This window comes from Micromesistius poutassou (genome assembly GCF_964030765.1).
Source record: "Micromesistius poutassou genome assembly, chromosome: 19".
Lineage (NCBI taxonomy): Eukaryota > Metazoa > Chordata > Actinopteri > Gadiformes > Gadidae > Micromesistius > Micromesistius poutassou.
This window is the reverse complement of record NC_140289.1, coordinates 1,647,435-1,670,221: the sequence shown is the minus strand read 5'-3', so window position 1 is coordinate 1,670,221 and position 22,787 is coordinate 1,647,435. Positions and strand designations below refer to the sequence as shown.

Sequence of the window (22,787 nt, the reverse complement as noted above, 5' to 3'; positions counted from 1 at the left end):
CCTGCGATCTGATTGGTGGACTCGACTCGAAGTTATTTTCCTTATTCTCTACAAACAATTCAATATTTATCACATACACTTCATTATGCTGGGTTTGTAATGAAGAAAGAAAGAAAGAAGAAACCTGACATTATTTCTACACAATAATGAAATATTCTAGTTTGGTGAGGGGGAATAATCATGCGCAAACATTTACTCATGTAAACCCATCCGGTATTTTATTGAATAAAAGCCAAACACAATCTTTACAAAATTTGTCAATCAACATAAAAATTGATTGCGCACAACGCGCATATTCACTGTTAAAAATGTACCCATGACATAAGGAGAAGTGGAACCCAGAAACAATATGTTGAAATAAATCATCCAAGCAATCCTATGAATTGATTTCCATGAAGAAAAACATCTCAATCGGCGGATTTCCAAGAGTTGTTAATTGGAATAACTATAGTGAGAAATAAGATATAAATATCACTTGTAACTAAGGGCCATTCAGGGCATTCTACAGATCCATCTGAAATCGTTTAATGACAACTACAAGATAAACTGGCAGATTAATATCAATTGACCACCCTTGATGAAACCAGAAAATGGCCAACATGGCAATAATACTATCCTGCCCAAAGTCATAACCTTCATAATTAAGTGTGTCAATCTTTTGAAAGGTTTTCAGTTTCTATCCATTTCAATTTATGGAAATATTTTAGAAATAGATTGCTTTTTATCCTTTTTTTAAAAAAGAAACGTGCAAGCGTTGGTAGACGTGACCTATTATATAACTAAAGAGTATAATTCCCCTCCCTGATACCTTTATAAGCAACTAAGTAGCATTTACAATATGAAAACAAAACCAAGGACGCCATCCATTTTTAGTTGACCAACATGTATGCAAATTAGGTGACATGACACAAAAGTTCTGTGGTTGCCAGGTTTCTCTTCAAAGCGACAATCCCACCTTGCGGTTTTAAATAAGCCTTCACTTGATAAAATGGGCACCAATTATCTAGTTCTCTTGGCATGGCAAAGATATTATACAACAGAGGGGCAAGACATTCTCTCGTGGCACACCCATTGAAAATGAGCTTCAAACCGAAAAAAAACAACTGATTAAAGCAACGCGTTCTTATTCACTTTGCTGCAACATTCAAAACGTTTAGACGGAAAGGTGGGCGTCAACTGGGGGTCCGTGACACATCTTCTACACCCCCTACCTCATCCCCCACACCCACCCTTCCCTCTACGTCGCTTTCCATGTTCCAGACCCCCAAATAAGCACAGTTTGCAGTATCCCCCCCCCACCCCACCCCACGGAACGGTGTCCTACACTTGTTGCTGCCCCGTTTGGTTCCCCCACCCACTCTCCCTACAACCCTGCGTGCTGCTGTTGTTCGCTGTAGCTTGTCCGAGGAGGGTGTTGCTGGGATGTGATGACTGGCCGGCAGGTGGACAGGCGGACGGCAGCTTCCCCTTGAGGCCCAGAGCTCCAGGGGGGAGCGGCAGAGTTCTACTCAATCAGCTTCTTTGCCTTGAAGAAGCGCCTCAGGTAGAACACCTGCCAGGTGGCTAGGCCGATGAGGCAGCACATGGAGAAGATGCTGAAGTAGAGCACCCTCGTGTTTGTGGACTCTGAAACGGCGAGGGGGTGGGAGAGACAAAAGGGTGGCGGTCATTGTCTTGCTCTGCCCCAATTCTCAGTCTTCCGCAAAAGACACTGAACTAGCACCGATATGGTAATGGGGTTGTGAGCAAGTGGTGAGTGGCTCGCTCTGCCTCACCGTTTGTGTCACGCATCTCTTCCTCCCTCTTCTTCATGTAGGCAAAGTCGTTGACAATGGACTCCGACAGATCCTCCAGCCGCCTCAGCTCCACCTCCAGAGGCTTGAGCTTCTCCACCTTTGCAATCTGATTGGACAGAGGAGATGCTCGTCAAATCAACCCAACAACAATTCTGCTCAATGGGAGACAATGGCTGCAATAGTTTTCTACTTAAAAGATGTTCACAGTTCACCTAGACTCTGCATGGCCACCGTCCTACGTCCGTAGTACGCAAGTACGTAAGGAGCACGTCTGTTCAATCACGTGCAAATGATGTACGTCTTTGTGAAACACTATCAGGACATCCCTGAGATCAGGAATTAAATATGATTTGCCCTGCCTAGTGGTAATGTCAGATTTGATCCACACGCAAAGAGAGACGGACTCTTGGCAGAACATCCCACCACATGGTTCGCACTTGCTAGCCTTTCCAACTCAAAGCATTCACAGACCGACGTAAGCACAGACGCATTGGGTGCAGTCAGACCCTTTCCGCCCGCACACGGACGTGCATGTGTTCAGCGTTACGAGCATCAGCTGCCTACACACTGGCACACGGTTCACACACAGCACGATTGATTGCCTGATTTATGCATGGCAGGGTTTCCTTTGCAGGCCTACGGTTGGGTGGTTGGGTGGTTGCATGCGTGCGTGTGTGGGTGGATGGCGACTCTCAGGAATCAGTTGAATAACTTCTTTCAGAAAGGGCCAATTCACAAAACTGTCCTCCGTCATTCAAATACAACTCGTTAACCCTACATTCACGATGATCTACGGGTTTTATTTTGACAGTTACAATCTAATCAAAGCCTGCCACTTTATCCGATCAATTAGGGAAAAAGGTATTGCATTCCATAACAAATAACTCTAAAATATATCCCCTATGTTATTTTGTTATTTATTTATTATTTAATAACTAATGGTAACTTTACAACATGACACTTCCTGAAGTAGTACAGAGGTTTAGTGATGGGTTTGCTGTGGTCTGAACTCACTTCTTCATAGTTTTTGGCCTCCACACCGTGCTTCATGTCCAGGTTGATGAGCTGGTCGGGGACTCTGCCAGTTCCTAGTAGACAACAAGGCAACATTAATCACCGTTCGACAATGAGAGTGACAGAGACCATATACTAAAAGGTACCGTGTTTAACATTTGTCAAATTTCATTGTACAAGAGGAGTATTATTATGATGTAGAGCAATATTTTCAGCACAATGTTTGTTATTTAATACACTATGATCCAATAATGGACTATTTTGGATCGTGGTGGTGGATCGTGGACGAGCGCTATTGGTTGGCTCGTTCGGGGGGGCCACGGGGGGTCGGACTCAGAGTTACGGGGGGACTGGCCCCCCCCCCTAGAACTGCCACTGCCGTAACTAGCTGGACCTGATAGGCAGGTGAGGGCAGTGTGGGAACACAGCCATATGGGTATTTTCTCACCATAAGAATGCCTTTCAGATTTTCCATACTGTATGTTTTTAAGTACTTTATCATGAAATAATCCAAAAGCAATGTTTTTGGACATTGGAATTAGATACATATATATACACATATATACACATATATACACATATATATATATATATATACATATATCCTATATAATTAATAATTTCGAATTGGAAAATAAAAATATATATTGATTGAATATGAATTCACACACTATGTTGAGGGGTGAAAAGCATAGATACAATTTGCATCGATTGTATTCAGCTAAGAATTTAGACATTAAAGACAACATGTCATTCAGCATGCCTTACATCCATTGTAAGACAGGATATTAGCATTGGATAAAATGCACCATTGTGTCCAAGGGACGAAACACAATAGTTGTGTTAGCAAATGGAGGGGGCAGATTTACTCTTATGGCTGGAAATCCTTGTAGTACATTCACTCAAGTATAGTATTTTATAACTATTAGGGGTTTTCTGATCTTCTGTACTTACTAGATTAGGGAACTTTACCTCCACTACATTACCAAGCATATAGTCTTACTTTCACTTAAATGCTTTTTTTTTTTTTTTTTTAAACAAGGTGTATAAGAGAAAGATGGGACTCTTTGAATTTAAATATAACAGCTTAGGTATTAAGTATTTGTGGACATGTATTTTCACCAAAGCACTGAACCTGGGGGATTCTTAGACTCAATACTTTACTGCTTTGAATAGGATAGTGATGGAGCGGACGTCTCATGTTGCACTATCCTTTGAATGGGCTCTTCAAATACCAGGTCTAAAACTTTTTTCCCGTATCAACCTGGTTTAATTCACTTACCCATGGGTGATTTGCTTTCAAAGCACACCTCAAACATGTCATAGTCCTCGGTGGTGAATGCAAACTTTCCCTTAGTTGCATCTTCCTTGGAGTAAAGAGTGTGACTAGAGGAATCTGTGATCTAAAAAAAACAAAAAACACATGAATGTCAGTAACTTAAAGTGGTAATTTTTGAGAAATGCTTCAAGCTGTGAAAAACGCAGTATATAAACATGTTTTTATCACGTTGAGATTAAAAATAACTGGAGGGACCAGGACTACTTGCATTGACAGCTGTTACAATATCCCTTTGATGCAGTGTACTAACGCAATAATCCCAATGGTATTAACCTTGACGCTTTTGATTGTTCGGTGTATGTTATAAACCAGACATAATGCTGTTACATAGTGTTCCACAATATAGTTCAACGAGTCGGGCTCCACCATGAACAGGATGCTATGCTAATCAGCTAGCGCCTTGGAGTGAAGTGAATGGACGCTAAGACTGACGTGTAACATTTCTGTGAGCAGTACAGCGTTGGGCTAACGAAGCGACTGGGGAAGACGAGGCTTCAAGAAACACATCCTACACAATTAACCAAGATCCGGCAGGCACCGGTGCCTAAAATACGCGTTGCTGATTTCCAAATATGAACCTAGAAGGAAACATCTTGCGCGAAGTAGAAGTAAACACACGGAGCGCAGCGCTGCACCGAAAGAGGACCAACGAAACCAGGAAGTCAGCTGGAGCGAGGCCCACCTCAGGACACTCACAGGGCTTTCTATTAACAAAGCAGCCGCTGATATCACCACCGGCGGCATTCAAACTGATTGGAAACGTGTACTTTACACAAATGTGCAGTCAAACTGAATTGAGTTCACACACAGAATCTTAAAAACAGGGGGAGAAGGGAGGCGTTCCGGCCTTGTCCCGGGCTAGCCGCTGGGCTAGGCTAGCCGCGCTACGTAGTGGCCGCCGCCGCTCTGCGACGCTCACCTTCAGGTTGGTTTTTGTGTTGGGCTGCTCGCCTATTTCGTATTCCCCAGTGACTAGGACATCTTTGTGGATCTCCTCCCGCAAACACTTCCTCGAATTGACGGGCAGGAAGAAGGAGATGGAGAATACCGATTCGATAAGAACCGGTAAGAGCAGTAGTGCAGCGAGTCGAGCCATGGCTTCCCTCGACCAGACCCGGAGAGACGCGGAGCCTAAGCAGTCGGCCGGTGACTCGCACTGGGCCGCCGCTGACGCCGCTGGTTGTTATAGCGCCCCCTAACGGCGAGGAGGGAGAACGATGAAATAGGGTACAATAGAGACTTTGTTAATACTGTGAGGTCAGGTGTAACACCACCACCAGTAATATTGACAGGACAATGTGTGCATCTTCATCTCCATTATAGATGGTATGCATCCAGATCATTTCATAAGGGTAAATTGCTTTCTTTCATTATGACCAAGTTATCCAAATAGAAGATCACATTATGATGAACAATGATGATTGCATTGCTTCTGGTCCTATATTTTGAGGTAGGTGAGATATAGTGGCCTTGAATAATATCTAAGCCCCATACCATAATGCCTTTAGTAGGCCTGGGCGATATGGCTGAAAGACTTATCACGATATAACTTGATCATATTGATCGATATCGATAACTATAGATAATTTTAATGACCTAAAAAGACTAGGAATTACCATAATTACCACAACAATGAAAAACACTCAAATATTTTAAATGAAGTAAAAGTATGGAACCGTGTTTGTGTAACAAACCCAGCTGCTAGATTCGGTGGTCCAGTCTTTTATCCATATATATTGAACATGTTTTATATTGATATTGATCAAAAGTCTTTCACAATACGATAATTTATTTTTTTATTGCCCAGGCCTAGCCTTTAGATATATTACTATTTGGGTATGTCGAGAATTTGTGTATGGGTAACTCATTAAGTGTAGGGCATATTATCATATTATTAATTAACTTATTGATAATAAAATTGTTTAGCCGTACAAAATAAATCCTTTGATTTTCACACAAGCCCCCATCCAGTATGTGAATGTAGATAATAAAGTGAGAAAAGATTATACCACACATTATTTCTGAAAGTCCCTGAGGATATGACTACCATCAACTGAAAAGGGAGTCCTACGTTCCGTAGGATGCAGATGTGCCGTTTCCAGAGAGACGCTGCGGTTTCCGATGTTGCGATCCCCACGAGACCGATGGAGAACTCTTTGAGGCGTCTGTCACTTGTGGAACAGTAATTATTACAGAGATCCCTTCAGTATTTCCACATTGGTCCATCACATACCTCCCCAGCATAGTGGGACACACAAACTAAAAACAGGCATTGGGTCGTAACAATTGTAGTATTAAACCCACTGTGTGCATTTCATGTCAGTTTATGTTGCGACACTGTCTGAAACTCCTTAGTAGTCTTATCTCTGATCAACCACATTGACATCACGCTTTTATTTTCTACGTTACCAGTCCGTTTGTTATTTAAGCACAAACTTCATTGGGGGGCAGACTGGTTTAAAGGTTTGTTCTAGAACGGTCCATTGGATTCAAGTTGAAGGTATATTAACATTGCTTCCACCTTAAGCAGACACAAACACTGTGATCCCTGGGCATTGTAAACCTTATATGACCCCTTTGGCACCGTTCTGATTGGACAACGATCAGTCAGCAGGTCGGGGGCAGCAGTTGATTAAACTTTGTGAATGAACGTTGAGGCTTGCCCATCTCCACTTCCTCTGAATGACTCTTGTAATCAGGATTGCGTAATTCCATGAAAAGGACAAAGAGAACAAGGAGCACTATCTATTTCTTAAGTGTGTGTTAATCTGATTAATATCCGGTTGCCTGGGAACCGCCTAAATGACGCCGTGATGACGCCATGTACTGTTAAGGTTTATTTATACACTCTGCCATTGAATCCAGTTAGTTGAATGGTGAATGTACTAATGGTACATGTCATTATGCATACAATGGGCATCATCGTTTTCACAAAAATCTCAGCAAAGGTGTGAAGTCTCTCTCTCTCTCTCTCTCTCTCTCTCTCTCTCTCTCTCGTCAGTGTGAATGGGGCGCTTAGGTGTAGCTGGAGCAGGTCCAATTGGATCACTTGTGGTCATCGCGGCGTGGGGGCGGACTCGGCTGTTGTGTCACTATACCCTCTCCGAGTCAGTTACAGCCAATCACGTCCCCCTCTTGTCTCCGTCTCCCCATCTCTTTATGATTCCAACTGCCTCACATAATCCTGTTTTTTCATCCACCCCCCCCCCCCCCCCCTTCTCCCCTTCCTTCCCTCCCTCCCTCGCTCACTGCCTGCCTGCCTCTTTCTTCCGTACCACGTAGCTTTCTCCTGTCTTTCTGCTCAGCCAGACGCTGCCTCCTGCATCCCCAGAGCGGAGGCAGCTACGCACGTCCACGTCATAGTGTTTCTAATTTTACTGCTGTTGCTGCTGATGTTAAAAGAGGCAACAGGCACCTGCTATTTCTGTCGCCGCTCCGGCTCCCAGGGACTGGCAGAGGAAGGTATTAATAAGGAGGGTTATTAAATGCTTCACTCTCACAGATGCGAGCTATATCGAGAGGTTCGAGGGATGAGAAGAGGGGGTACTTACTGAGTGTTTACTTTTTACTTTGATACCAGGCATGCACGCACACGCACACGCACGCGCACACACACGCACACGCACAAGCTGAAACCCCTTTGATAAGTCTATATTCAATTGGTCTAAAGGAGAAGGAGAAGGGGAGGATGCATTACTGTGTAGTGGGACGGAAAATTGAGAAATAGTCAAAGGTTGTTGCACAGATCCCATTTGGGATCTGTGTCATGTAAACATAAAAAAAAAATAGGGTGCGCCTGTACTGGAACACTGTTGGCACAGGCATTATGTGGAAGTTAGGCCACCTCTTTGAGCAAACTCCCAACGGACATTCACAAATGAGACTTAACACATACCCTTGTATGGAATAGTTGATGATGAAATACTGTTGAATGAGCAGATAAGAAAACATAACATTTGATATGGTGATGATTAGATGTGGCATGGTGTCTTGGCTTACGCTGTAGGAATAATCCTTTAGCCACACCTTTGCATCCTTTACTTAGGTGTATTTCTTTAATGGTGTACTATAATAATAATAATAATACTTTAATGGTGCACAAGATACCGATAGGGCAGCTTATCTCCAAACTATGGCCCAGCAGTATTTGTAGGCTATATTTAGTAGTATATTTAGGCTTTTTAAAGTTGTTAAACATGTAAAGTAGTCCACCTAATACAGCCTTAATACTATTACAGGTGGGGATTAGACTAAAATGATCACGTATGTCTAGATAATAACACCTTAATGGTGCTTTTTTTTTTTGACCAAAATTGAACATTATAAAAATGAACCATGTTTTTTGCCTACATCGAGCTGTAAATAAGCTTAACAAGCGTTTCTAGGTCTATGACCCTGACACTATCGAGTTTTATCGCCTACGCGTTTGAACGTTCAAATAGTTCAATGTTCTGCACTATTTGTCCGCTCTACTCTAGCCATTAGGACGTTCGCCTGGGAAATGTCTTTCTGAGAATACGGAAATGAATGCATTTTCATTTACAAAGATAGTTCAGGAAGTCGTCAAGTCGACCTAGCGGATTTTAACCTCCGACAAGAACATTTGCAGGGTGTGTTTAATTGATCACACAGTGTACTTTCAATATTGTGCAATACCTGCTGCCGGAGAGCCTGGAGATGGTTCAGGGTTCCATATTTGGTCACGGAAACGAACGTCAGTGCAATAGCGTGCGGGGAAAAAAATGGAAACGACGCACTGACGTACGAGCCCCGATCGTGACGTACCGCCATGGCAACAGACGGAGCAGTAAATAGAATCAGTGGAGGTGCGGAGAAGGACCACCACTACCTACATTTTAATGAGGGCTAATTTTAGTATGTCTCCTAATTGCCTCTTTAAAGCCGTACAATAACTACTATGTTTGATGGAACTTTATAGATTCATATCTTTATCATTGTGAAAAGAACTTTGTGACTGAGGAAAATAGAGAGGACTAGGCCATCACTGAATTTAAATATGACTATGTTTATTTACACAAGCATATCATACAAACATACAACTGTTAACGTTTTTTTAGTCTCTGTTAAAAAAATAAACTCAAATATCATAAATAAAAAGCACTAATGTTTTCACAGAAAACTCGATACCTAGATAGAAGTTAACACTGAGACAAAGCACATTGGTTCACAATAACTCCAGAGCACTCTCACATTTCATCAGAATTTCACCAGAAGAGCCGACAATCAGGATTACACACTGTATTGCTTTGGACACCGCAATTCAACCACTAAATGTTACCTCTAGCACCATTAAAATCTTTTTGCACACTCAAAAATCGATTAGGTGTTATTAGCTCAAACATGCTTTTGAATGGCTACACAGATAAGATATGCCAGTATAAAAGGCAAATAAATCATAAATAACATCATTTAGCTTCCTTGCGTTGGATACAGTGGAAGTCCATTAGATAGCCTTGTGACCTGCACATGATCTCTATCAGTCCGTACATCAGGACACAAACATGTGCCTCTAAAAGTTAGTCTTGTCTTGGGAGAGTTCTTAAAGGGCCAGCAGCGTGGGGGAGCTCAGGGAGTCGGAGGAGTACTCGTTGCTGGTGCTCCCTCGCCGGTGGGCGGAGCCACAGGTGGGGAAGGCGTCGGCCTCGGGGTAGTTAAAGACGAAGGAAGACGTGAAGGTGGTGGAGGAAGGCGTGCACGTCACCACGGGCGTGCACAGCGGCTCAAAGTCCATGCTGCTGCTGTTGTTGTTGTTGTTGTTGTTGTTGATGTGGTCGCTGGTGATCCCTGCCGAGGTGTAGAGGGGCTCCCAGTCCTGGGGGGCCGTGTACAGAGAGCTGGAGAGGTCCACCTCGGGCACGGAGCACGCCACCTCCATCTCCGTCTTGGCCAGCAGGTCCAGAGACTCCTCCAGGGCCGTGGCGTCATCCAGCACCGTCAGCTTGACCGCCATGCGGTGGTGCTGGTGGTGCTGCTGGTGGTGGTCCGAGGCCGCCACGGACATGATGGGGGCGGGGCTGGAGAACAGTGAATGGGAGGTGGAGGTGAAGGCGGAGGAGGCCGTCTGGCTGGCGGTGGAGGAGGAGGTGGTGGTGGTGGAGGCGACGGGGGACATCTCCGTGGAGCAGGGGGAGAGCGCCGGGGAGAGGGTGACGAACATGTCGTCCAGCTCGGAGGGGATCTTGCAGATGGGCCGGTGGGAGGCCAGGATGAACTCCAGCCTCTCCTTCTCCTTCAGCAGGTTGGCGATGTCGTTCTGCAGGTTGGCCTTATCGTCTTCCAGATCGTCGGTTTCCTGTCAAGGGGGAGGGGGGGAAAGAGAGCTGGATTTAATATCGCTGTCGTTGGGTCAACATTGCAGCGCGTTATGTCATGTGTTGGTTTGTGAAAGGTGAGCCAATAAGCAGGGTGCTGTCGTTGTTTGAGTACTTACAGCTTGGAGTGTGTCTGTGAGCTCCCGGCGTCTGTTGCGGCATTTAGCAGCCGCCTGCTTGTTTCTCTCTCTGCGAACTCGCCTCTTCTCTTCCTCCTCAGAGTAAACCTGTTCGGCTTTGCTGCGCTTGATGGAGCTGTGGGCTTTGGGTGCCTGGGCCTTCATGGAGTATGCCGAGCTGGGGCTGGGGCTGGGGGTGTAAGGGTGCACCCGGTGGGACGGGGCCACGGAGGAGATGAGGGGCTGGACCATCCACTGGAGGTCAGCGCTGCTGGAGATGGCGGTCAGGGTGGGGATGAAGGACGAGGTGCTGGACACCGTCAGGTCGGTGAAGTCCTGGGAGAGGAGAGGAAGAGGAGGAAAGGTGAGTGCACTGAGCGGGAATGAAGCAGGGAGCACCCCTCTATTAACAGGTGTAGAGATTATAGAATATCTGCGTGATGGCAGATATGATTTTCATTTATCTCTCTCTCTCTCTCTCTCTCTCTCTGGAGTTTCCAAGTCAACTGTGATGCTGAGCTGTACTGCAGAGCAGTTATTTTCTCTACTTATTAAATACTGTCATGCTGTCTTATTAAATACATAATACTGTCTTATTAAATAACAATCATTTAAAAATGCGATTGCATTGAGCCTACTTTAGCCTTCTTTTACCCCATGCATTCATCCGTTAAGTATTAGCCTACAAATGCATGCATTTCAGTACTTTTTCTCCAATCATCGATATATTACTAAGAAAGCCAGAATGCTACTACTCGATCGTTTGGTTTAATAAAGCATATCGTGTATATTGCCTGCACATACCTGGGACTGGGGAGAGCCCAAGCTCGTGTCAGATCCTGCTGGCGAGGGATAGTATCCAAAACTATCTCCCGCTGGAGAAGCAGTGCTACAGCGTGAGGAAGAGTCGCAGTCCGCGTTGAAAGCGTTGTACATCATGGTTAAAAAGGAAGATCTGTTATTGTCCAAAATGTTTCAAGCTGTCAGCTGCGGGGATTCCCTCTGGCTCGGAGTGTTTTCTCGATTCGGTTGATGCTAGTCAGTATTCTTTTCCTCTGTGCCGCTTAAAGTTTGACTGCCAACTCAGGAGATCCTCGCAGCTTATATAGGCTGTGGTGGCCCAAAATGACGTAGGCTGGAGTAGCACACCGCGCCCGAAGTGGCGAATGCGAAAGAAAACAAGAAAAATGACACCACGCATTACAGACATATATTATAATGAATTGTATCGTGTTCTATGTCTTTAAAGTTATTGTATAGTGCGTTTTTATAAAGTATTCGCTTAAAAATATGCTTAGACTTATCCATTCTCAAGAAATGGAACGTTCCAGACGGTATCCCCGCAACGTCACTGTCCCAAATATGGTGCATCCTGTAAGGGGCGGAGCATGCTGGGAAATACTCAAACCCCCAGCAGTTGACGGCGGTGGCTGTGACGTTATGTAAGACAACAAACACAAAGGTTGTTATGAAAACTTGACAATGAGAACTTGGATATATTGAACTTCATTGCTCAGTGATCGACGTATTTATGTATATAGTCCTTATCAGTACATAACAGAACGTTTTGAAATTAAAAAAGTTTTTTGCTGTTATTGCTGCTTTATTAAATAATTGTTTCCATTTTAAAATTGTTAAGAAATTGTTGCGATTCTTCCAAAATTAGCATTGTTAAAATCCGTATTTATGTCCACGTTGTATGTCAATACAACGTATTGACAACAATACAACGTATTGACATACAATGTACATACATGTCAATACAACGTATTGACATACAACGTGGACATATCCAATGGAAAGTTTAGATACACGTGTACTTTCATGTCGAGACACATTCTTCGGTTTAGGCTGAGGTTTATACAGCTTAAACCCCGAGGCGGCGTTTGAAAGTCTTACGTAAATGGGGTGTGTTTTGAAGGAGCGCAGACTGGTTTGTGTGTAGGCCTTTTTACCTTTGCAACTGGTGCCTCTCTCCCAATATGAACTAACCGCCTAGATTGTTGCTGGGAACCCCGGCTGGCCGGGCCTGTGTGAGTTGGCCCATGTAGAATGGAAAACTGCAAAAACTAATTCTGGTAGCATATTTATTTTAAGCAGAATAAATAGTCCTTCAAACTAACGTGACAATAAGAAAAAAAGTAAAAACAATGATCATAAAGACAATGATATTTAGGTATTTGTTTATTTAGTATTTACTGAAAAGGTTTGCAAGTTTGCATACACTGTAGTCGGCCTGACTATCGCTCAACGTGAGAGTCGCACGCATGTCCCTGGAGTAGTGGTTCGACTCGTTTCCCGCGTTGGTGTTTTGTTAAACATTCTTCGTTGTCTTGGCAACACTCCACCCCTTCGAGGCAGTGACGTCCCCCTTTGCTCTCCGTGTGTGTGTGTGTGTGTGTGTGTGTGTGTGTGTGTGTGTGTGTGTGTGTGTGTGTGTGTGTGTGTGTGTGTGTGTGTGTGTGTGTGTGTGTGTGTGTGTTGCGTCGGGAAAGTAACAGTAGCTACACCAGACATTGCCAGTAGTCTAGTCTTATCAATCACTACTGACGGCTCTTTGAGTCTGAATAACGCGGTTTGAGTTCAGACAACGGTCTGTTGTGAACTCTCGTCTCAACGATTACCGGGTGAGGGACTGATTCATGGTGTCAAACCAACCGGGAAATTCTACCCTGAAACAATCAATTACTCCACAACAATTAATAACTCAAAATATATAATAATATAGAAATATATATAACACAAATAATAATATATATATTTATATTAGCCCCTCCCCCACTCTATATAACAGGCTACAACCGCTCCAAATTGTAAGCCCAATGTTTTATTTTACTTTATAGATAATTTGATTAATAAAGATTCATAATAGAACAATAACCACTTGATAGCAATTCATTTTAAGTGGCCTATAAATAGGCACCGGCCTACTAAATTATTCATAACGCAGGAATAGGTGTTAACGCTTCTGACGTCGCTCTGCATTTCACGGTACATAATACCATTCCAGCCCATTTGGTCCAAAAGAACCCCACCACTGATGTCACCGGGCTAAAAATAACCCCGACCGCGTTCCCACGTTCACGCAAAGGTGGCTTTGTTGAAAACGTTGCTTTCAGCAATTGTGTTTGTGGAGGGGGGGGGAAATATCTTTAGTCACCCCCTTTAATCCCCCCACCGGTCTACAGTGAAGACCACCAATGGCGTGCCAGGAAACCCAAAAGGGGCGTGACTGCCGGGAAAGGGAAAGCTTGCCCGCTCGCCAGAAGCTCCTCTCCGCTCACTTTCATTGGAGGATTTCTGGGATCCTCGAGGGCGAAACCCATCACATATTAATTAGTATGTATCTGACGGAATGAATGGAAATCCTAACGGTTCCCTTCACTGAAGTTTATAAACACAGCCCACTGTGTCCACCCCTTATTGTTTGACATTTCCTTTCGATTTTTTTTTTTCGATGTGGCGCGCGGGCAGAAAAACGGAGTGCTGAGCAGCGTGCTCGCGCGCTCCTCTGCTTTGTGCGGCCAATTGCTCCAAAGTTAACCGGAAACACCATATATGGCTCGACTCGTCTACTCGGCTATTGGCTGTTAGGCTGCAGCGACAAGTCTGTTGCTGGAGCGCTGCGGCGGTCAGAAATAAAAACAGGCGACTTATCTATTAACTTATTGTTAATTATGTCCCATGTGTGACATGTCATGTGCAAACTGGTCGTCCTAAAACCATAGCCAACATAAATGATAACCGATCTTTTTTTGTATATTGTCGCGTGCACATATGGATCGGGTTATGCATTTGATTCGTTGATTATATTTTTGACAGCAGACTTTTCTTTCGTCGTGTGAAATAAGGTCGACGATGTATCAATGGTTTTCCGACAGACTTTGATGCATTCACAAAATACATTATTTTGAGAACGTCGTGTCTTGTCACAGACCTAATGCAGATGCTGCATACGTGAAATGACGTTGTTTCATACGGTAGAGAGCGGACTACTTATTGAAGGAGGGGGGGTCTCTCTCTCTATATTTGGCAATTTTTTAAATAATATATTGTTTTATTTTTTTTATTTTTTCTAAAACCCCGCAAAAACCCAATAGGTTATGGTGTGTTGACCGTTCAAAGCGTTAATCTGAAACGTCAATCCCAGCTGTTCACCCCTCTCGCAACGTCTCTGTATCCGAGATGGTTTGTTCCCCCCCCCCCACCCCCCCCGCCCCCATCGCCTACCCCACCCAACCCCACCACCCCATACATTTCATTCATAAAATTCCAACTCACTATAAAAGGTGGGCCTCTGCACAGTCTGCCCAGAGTAACCGCGTTCACGAGACGAACCAACCAATCGAGGACCTCGCTTAATTGGGACGAATAGGACAACGGGGTCGAAGCATCTCTACAATAGACATAGGTACGACACAATAGGCCTATATATAGTTCGCTTATGTTGTAATCGCCGACTGCCAAGATGTACCAGGGATCCAGCCCTGACCACGACGCGTCATCCAGCTGTAGCGGGGACAGCCCCGCGCGCGGCGGCCAGCCTCCTCCTCCCGGCTCGCTCTCGAGCGCATCCTCAATGGACAGCATCAACCAGGTACCCTCCTCGCGGACACACGTTGGTTCAACACAACTCACATCTGGATCTTTGCATGTGCCGATTCGTTTCGTGTGGCATTGTATTTTTGTGCTTTATGATTGTGATCACTTTTTAAAAAAAATAAAAAATATAAGCCTATCACACCACGGCAATTTAATTTGAGAATTCCCAAATTAAGAGGCACAATCGTATTTTCCGGCTACAGTTGGGCTGATTGAAGCCTCGGTGTGGATGCATGTACGGAATCCAGTTGTTTCCATCCCGTAGGTACTTGTCTTGGTCGTGACCTCTCTGAACACTAGGCTGTGAGATCATACGGACGTTGGGGATAAATAATTAAAAAAAAAAACGTAATTGATGACAGCGAAATTAAACATTGTGACAGAGTAATGTGTGAATGTTTTTTTTTTTTTTTACATATTTTTGCAAATTCCTTCCGCTCGATGTGGAGCGCACAACAAGCGGTTCGTCCGGATTGGTTTGATGCGCAAACGGTACAAACACATCACCACCACAGCACATCTGATGTGAAACATCTACATCTATTTCTCTACACAGGACCCCGACTCAAGCGCGAGTGACTCCTTTGTTCCCACGGTGACCGCGATCTCCACGTCTCCCGATCTGAGGTGGATGGTGCAGACCACCACCACCACCACCACCTCCTCCACCCAGTCTCCCTCCCGCGGCGGTGCACGAGCCAAGGCCAGCTCGAAGGAGCACACCGGCGGGAAGAAGGGGAAGAAAGACCAGGTGAGGACCCCTGATCGGTGCACCTTGGACGGCGTCTTGTAGCGATAGGCGAGAGGATGCGTGTTGATGAGGAATAGCGCGCGACGCAGCGTTTTTCTTACGCTTCCATCGCTCCGTTTCTGAGCTCACGCGCGGCTTGGAACGGGAAAGGGGGGTGGGGGTGGATGGAAGGGGGGGGGGGGGGATGCAGACAGCCAGCCAGACCCTTCCTTCTCAGCACAACCTTCGCCGCATTGAGCAAATGTTGGCAGGTCGAACGGGGGGGATTCTGAGCCAAATGCCGACGTTTGCAGGAATCCAACAGAATGGTCATTTATAACAGAATAAAAAGAGCCTTTTTTTGTGATTGATTTTTTTTTTTAGCCTTCCAAGGAGGAGGAGGAGAGGAGGAAGATCCGGAGGGAGAGGAACAAGATTGCCGCAGCAAAGTGTCGTAACAGACGGAGGGAGCTCACGGACACGCTGCAGGCGGTGAGTGGGTCTGTCTTACCTACCTACCTGCGCCTAGGCCTGTCTTTCTTACCTAACCAACCGCGCCTAGACCTGTCTTACTTGTCTTACCTAACCTAACCTGCGCCTTGGCCTGTCTTACCTAACCTGTCTTACCTAGCCTAACCTGCGCCTATAGGCCTGTCTTGCCTAACCTTACTTGTCCTACCTAACCTAACCTGCGCGTGGTTCAACGCTCACGCGAGCGACGTATAGAAGCGGTGGCATCTGCACTCTGCGCACGTCGTGTCTCACACGGTTTTCCTTTCCCTCGACCGCTACAGGAAACCGACGTGCTCGAGGAAGAGAAAGCGGCGCTGCAGACGGAAATAGCCGACCTCATCAAAGAGAAAGCGCGTCTCGAGCAGGTGCTCGCCTCGCACGAGCCCGGGTGCGCGCGTCACCCGGACGAAGAAGAGCGCCGAGTGGACGACGCGGCGCACGATGCGGCCGCCGAGATGGACGCCGAGATGGACGCCCAGCTGGGGGAGGATAAGAAGGAGGAGGAGGAGGAGGAGGACAATGATGACGACGGGGGTGATGATGACGACGACGTGAGTCCCATGCAGCAGGAACCCCCCGTGTCTCCGCCCCCGACCCCGCTGCTCTCCCTGTGGCCCGAGGGCGACAGCCTCTCCGAGGGGCCCGGCGGCGAGGGCGAGGGCGAGGGCGAGTGCGGCGACCCCCAGCTGGTGGGCCCCCAGGACCTGGACCCCCCGCCGCCGCCCTGCGCCGCCGCCGCCATCCTGGGGAACTCCGACATCCTGCTCTGCTCCAGCGCCGAGGAGGAGGAGGAGGAGAAGGAGCCTCAGGAGGAGGAGGAGGAGGAGGAGGAGGAGGGGGGGGGGCTGGAGGAGCTGGAGCCGCTTGAGGACCTGAAGGTGGACGACCTGGACGACCTGGTGCCCAGCCTGGAGATGAGCGCCCCGGAGGAGGAGGAGGAGGAGGAGGAGGAGGCGGCGGCGGCGGCGGGGGAGGAGGGCGGGGAGGGCGGGTCCGGCGTGTCGCTGGCGGCGTCGGTGGGCGCGTCGGTGCCGGACATCGACCTGGGCGGCGCCTTCGGCCTCCCGGACTGGGAGACCCTGTACCGGTCCGTGGCCCAGGACCTGGAGGCCCTCGGGACCCCCCTGGTGTCCTCCAGCCCCACCTGCGGCTACCGCTCCGTGTTCTCCTTCAGCGGGGCCGAGATAGACTCCCTGCAGGCGGAGGACGACTGCCTGGCCCTCAGGGGCCCCGCGGGGGGGGGCGTCGCCGCCGGGGCCCCCGAGTTCACCAAGGACAGCCTGAACTCTCCCACACTGCTGGCCCTGTGAACACAAGATAAGGGCCCCTAATGCAACAGATTTATTATATCACTGACAGTCAATGGTTTTATAACCAGCAAGCTATAGTCTCTCTCTCTCTCTCTCTCTCTCTCTCTCTCTCTCTCTCTCTCCCTCCCTCTCTCCCCCGCTGTCTTGCTCTCTCACCATCTCTCACTTTCTTTCTCTCTCTGTCTACCTCTTTCTGACTCTCTACTTCTCCCCCTCCCTCTCCCTCTGTCTCAAGCTCTCTCTTTCTCTCTCTCCTGCTTTGTCTCTCTATCTCTACCTCTGTTTTAGTTCTCGTTTTTTCTCTCTCTCTGTCTTCTTATCTCTTTCGCTACCTCGCCCTCCCTTCCTCTCCCTCTTTCTCTCTCTCTCTCTCTCTCTCTATATCTATCACCCTGCATCTCCCTCCACCCCCTCCCTCCCTCTCTCTCTCTCTCTCTAGCCCTCTCTCCCTCGCCCTCCGATACTGTTTTGTGGTGCAGATGTGTTGATGTTGTGTGGAACCTCACATCACGGTACTCCTGTGACCTCTCTGCTCCCGTAGCCGCGACACCGGGCCGTCTTCTCCCGCCCGCCGATGGTGCTGCAGAAGGCAGTGAGTGCCGTAACTCCTCTGGAATGATATCTCGTGGTGCCGGTGTCAAAAAGTGCATGCAAAAAAAACAAGAGAATCATTTTAGTGTCTGCATCACCTTCTTCTTCTCCTTCTTCTTCTTCTTGCATTTTGTTCATCCCTTAATGTAATGTGAACCTAGGCTGTTTCTCAATACGATGTGAATACTGTTTACAAGTTGTGCTGTAATAAGTGAAAAACGACAGGTCGACCAATGTGTAGCGTATACAACTATCATCCGACTGTATGGTGTCAATGGACTTCCACGAAAAAGCATCCTGTCATGTATTTTATCCAGATGTATTTTATGGCATAGTTTATTTTTTTACTTAATCAGATGCAAAAAATATATAGCTGAAAATGGAAAATAAATACCAATGAATCACTATTTGTTGTTTGCTGTTCGTGTGTATTTTAAATGGCATTATTTGATAGGTCCACATGTGCAAAACGACATCCTGTGAATATGATCATATCCAGTGTGTGATAATTATAGAAATAATATCACGTAACCGTGGTAAACAACGCGTAAACAGTGGAAGCTAAATAGAGCACGTTGATCATTTATTTATAGCACACGTCCCAATACTCTCACGGTCAAGGGAATCGGATTCCATAATGCAGGAATGTCTAGCGCAAACGTCACGACGCATATGCTCCACGACGCAGTGACGTTTCTCTTCCATGACCATATTTGGAAAATGCAGTTGTTTTGTTGCCATGGAGAAGGTGTCATGTTTCTACCCGAGACCGTTTTACCGGAAAAGGACAAGGCGCGCAAGTGTTGTATTGGAAGAACCGAAAACAAAACAACAAGACTTCGGAGACATTACGAAAACGAATTACCATTATCATAAATGGCTGTAACATTCTAATATTTAATATGCAGTTGCCAAAATGGAAATGTTTACTTTCAGTTCACTTTCCAATGCAAATACGGAAGGCGAAATCCCTAAGCTTGCGGATATTCCGAAGCTATTTTACTCGTTTAAACTATACAATATGATGTTTATTAATATGAAATGTAATTTATTTAGGTGCAAGACTAAACGTTAACTAGAGAAGATGCTAGAAGACTTGATCATACAGTAGATGGCGCTAAATGACAATCCAAAGATATAATGTGTCTGTATCAATCTATGTATCTAAGGAGGATGTATGTATGCATGCACATTATATATATATATATATATATATATATTATATATATATATATGAATGTATGTATGTATGTATGCATGCATGTGTGAATGTATATATATGTATGTATTTATGTATGTATATATATGAATACATGTATGTATGCATGTACGTACGTATGTATGTATGTATGTATGTATGTATGTATGTATATATATGTATATGTGATATATGTACATGTATGTATATGCATGTATGTATGAATGTGTCCATCTTTCTATATAATAGACACTAACGAGTTAACTCTTTGTCTATCTATCTACGACATAAAAGTAGTCAGTGTTTAATCTTAACCCCCACAATGAGATCACTTTGTGCAACAGGAACACAGTGCTGCATCCACTTTAATGCTCGTCTTAATATATTTTCCAGGTACACGCCATCAGTGCATCTGCCTCGTGACGGCCTTGTTTCCTACGGGCTGCGATATATTCTCAAAGAGGTGTGATACTCACATGGGCAGGCTAAAGTCAGTGTCATATGCTTTTTAAGAGGACGGATAAGGCACATGATGAGAGAGAGAGGGAGGGAGAAGGAGAGAGAGAGAGAGAGAGGGAGAGGGAGAGAGAGAGGGAGAGAGAGAGAGGGAGAGAGAGAGCGAGAGGGAGAAGGAGAGAGAGAGGGAGAGGGAGCGAGAGAGAGAGCGAGAGAGGGAGCGAGAGAGAGAGCGCAAGTGGAATTAATGAAGACATGGAATTGTATATACCAACACTGTCAGGGGCCCGACACAAGCGATGGGAGGTGAAGGGCTGTGTTGGACTGAGAACGGAGGAACATTGTTAGCAAAAAAAACAGTTTTTACTGCCCTTTCTCACATTTTGGAAGATTCATGCTGGATTCCCAAGGGAAAGGCTACACATCATTTCTAATCTTCTTTTAATTGTAATACTGATACTAATGGCAGCAGTCATAACAGCACAGAAGAGAAGTGGTGTTATCTGGCTACCCCAAGCTAACAGACGAACAACTGGTCGGTAGTGCATAAGACCAGTGTGGTCTTTTTACATTTTTCTTAACCATCGGATGCTAGTCTAGGTGTTTATTACTTTTTACCTAACGCGTAGCATAACACATGACCATCCTCTATGTCGAAATGATCCCCATTAGGCAGGGTTCGTCTTAACGTACTAAAAGAAACCCAGTGATAATAATTTCCCAGATAGGAGAAAAGGCGAGTCAATTACGTTTGAGGTGAGAGGGGAAGGGAAAAACAATAAAAACACACCAGGCGATTTACGGCCGTAGGAACCTGTGAGATGTCAGGCATGATGTCATACCTCAGAGCGCCGGGTGTGCGGGCGAGGGAGAGAGAGCGAGAGAGAGAGAGCGAGGGGGGGGGGGCCGCCGTGGTCGTCGAAGGGGGTCAGAGGCTTCGGAAAGTTTTGCTCAGCTGCAGGGGGGCCGCAGGCAGCCTTACGGTGGATCACAGTGGCCCCCCTCACATTTGGGGGACCCAACCATGCAACTGGCCCCCCAGGCCCTCCAGGGGGCCCCCGAACCATGCAACTGGTTTACCAACTGGTTGAGGGGCCCCCAAATGTGAGGGCCGCTCCAGTGGGAAGGACCTCCAGGGGCCACTGTATCACAATGTCTGAAATGAGAGAATGTTTTAATTGTTAAAAGTGGTTGGTGGATCAGATGTGTGTCTCTTTGTGTATGAGATGAGGAAGAAGAATTGTCTGAACGTGTGTGTGTATGTGTGTGTACAGTGTTTATTTGTTTGTGGTGACGTTCATACATGTGCATACGTATAGAAAGTTGACAAAAAAGTGTTGCATCCATACAAATAGACCTACCTTGCTGCTGAGTATGGCGTCGTAATTTATGATAAACGGACCATTGTAATTAGTCATTTTACACCGGTGCAAAACTGAAAAAATGCTCAGAATTGCGCAACTCGTCACTTCTGTTATTCAGTTTTAGCCTCTCTCTATTTAGCACTCACAATTTAGCTAGACACAGTGTCGCAAAAATTACAACCGTCAGAGATGATTTTACAGTTTCAAAAAAGGAAGGAAAGATAGAAAAAAGGGACAATGCTAAGGTAAAAATACCACTGTCCCTAGTGTCTCCGTTGTGGTCATATATGAGTCATGCCCGGTGGTGTCTGGAGGTGGATGCTGGGGGTTTTCCATCGGTTATACAAAACACATAACAGATAAGACTTTGGAAGAGACGGTTCATATTATATTTGCATATTGCACAAAAATGCACGAGTCCGAAAACACTTGCATGGAAACATGTCGAACACGTTGCTTATTTTTTCTCTTACTTTGCATTTTTAATTGTGAGTATTGGCAAGTTGCATAAATAGGGCATGCATGCATTTGATAGAACGTTAGCGTTAACGTCATGTAACCATGCACTTTATTAATTATGGAAAACAGGCACACAAATAAATAAAGTAGCAGACTAGCAGTAGGCCTATGTTGAATATCTTAAAAGAGCATTAGCTTTGTCTTATCGTCTCCTGTCAAGGGTAATTCAATTAGATCACAACAATGGCATGAGGTATGTTACTACTGTTACAAACCGTATACAAATAAAAATACCAACGTTTGGCTGCTTTCACTTAATGTGATATGCATGCAGATTTCATTTGCGTATTTATCTTGTCATTTTAGCTCAAAATTCACAATCATGCCTTGTTGTTTTTGGTAAGTACAGCTCCATGAAACAACAATGAAAAGGTGGAACCACGGCTTTTGGAAGACAGCTCTGTTCTCTATTGAGGGACAATTGTGGTAACAACAGCTATGGAAGGACGGTTCAAGACAAGAACCAATGCACGTTTCCTGTGTGTCAACATGTGCCATGACATATTTTTTTCTTGCAATACAAATTCAAATATATTTTGACTCCATTTAGTTCCCCCCGCCAATATAGTTCTGTTTCCCTATCATATCTTAGTCATCCATGTTATGACTGTGACACAGAACTAACCCCCCTCAACAGACACACACACACAGGTTCCAAACACACACACACACACACACACACGTTCCAAACCTCCCCCCCCCATATGCACACACACCAAACACACACACAAACACATGCTTTCTGTCACACACACAAGCACATGCTTTCTGAAACACACATGTTTCCCCCCCCCCCCCCCCCACCACCCCCCACACACACACACACGCATGCACGCACGCACGCACGCACGCACACACACACACACACACACACACCCCTCAGATGTTACAGAGATAAATCACA

The 22,787-nt window shown here is 45.6% G+C and overlaps 3 protein-coding genes across 3 annotated transcripts; 1 reads left to right on the top strand and 2 right to left on the bottom strand.

Moving 5' to 3' along the window:
* Positions 1-862: 862 nt before the first annotated feature.
* Positions 863-5,290, bottom strand: tmed10 (transmembrane p24 trafficking protein 10). Its single transcript, XM_084483976.1, has 5 exons — positions 5,069-5,290; positions 4,093-4,213; positions 2,811-2,884; positions 1,776-1,902; positions 863-1,626 (listed from the first exon to the last, which is right to left on the bottom strand). The coding sequence occupies exons 1-5, from the start codon at positions 5,243-5,245 to the stop codon at positions 1,505-1,507; spliced, it is 621 nt and encodes a 206-aa protein (XP_084340102.1). The 5' UTR covers positions 5,246-5,290; the 3' UTR covers positions 863-1,504.
* A 3,865-nt stretch (positions 5,291-9,155) lies between these two features.
* Positions 9,156-11,674, bottom strand: fosab (v-fos FBJ murine osteosarcoma viral oncogene homolog Ab). Its single transcript, XM_084483646.1, has 3 exons — positions 11,405-11,674; positions 10,601-10,936; positions 9,156-10,462 (listed from the first exon to the last, which is right to left on the bottom strand). The coding sequence occupies exons 1-3, from the start codon at positions 11,537-11,539 to the stop codon at positions 9,710-9,712; spliced, it is 1,224 nt and encodes a 407-aa protein (XP_084339772.1). The 5' UTR covers positions 11,540-11,674; the 3' UTR covers positions 9,156-9,709.
* Positions 11,675-15,068: 3,394 nt separating this feature from the next.
* LOC311364230 (protein c-Fos) lies at positions 15,069-17,763 on the top strand (the record flags this gene model as incomplete). Its single annotated transcript, XM_084484235.1, has 5 exons — positions 15,069-15,197; positions 15,759-15,953; positions 16,317-16,424; positions 16,727-17,134; positions 17,414-17,763. The coding sequence occupies 5 exons, from the start codon at positions 15,069-15,071 to the stop codon at positions 17,753-17,755; spliced, it is 1,182 nt and encodes a 393-aa protein (XP_084340361.1). The 3' UTR covers positions 17,756-17,763.
* Between the last annotated feature and the right edge of the window lie 5,024 nt (positions 17,764-22,787).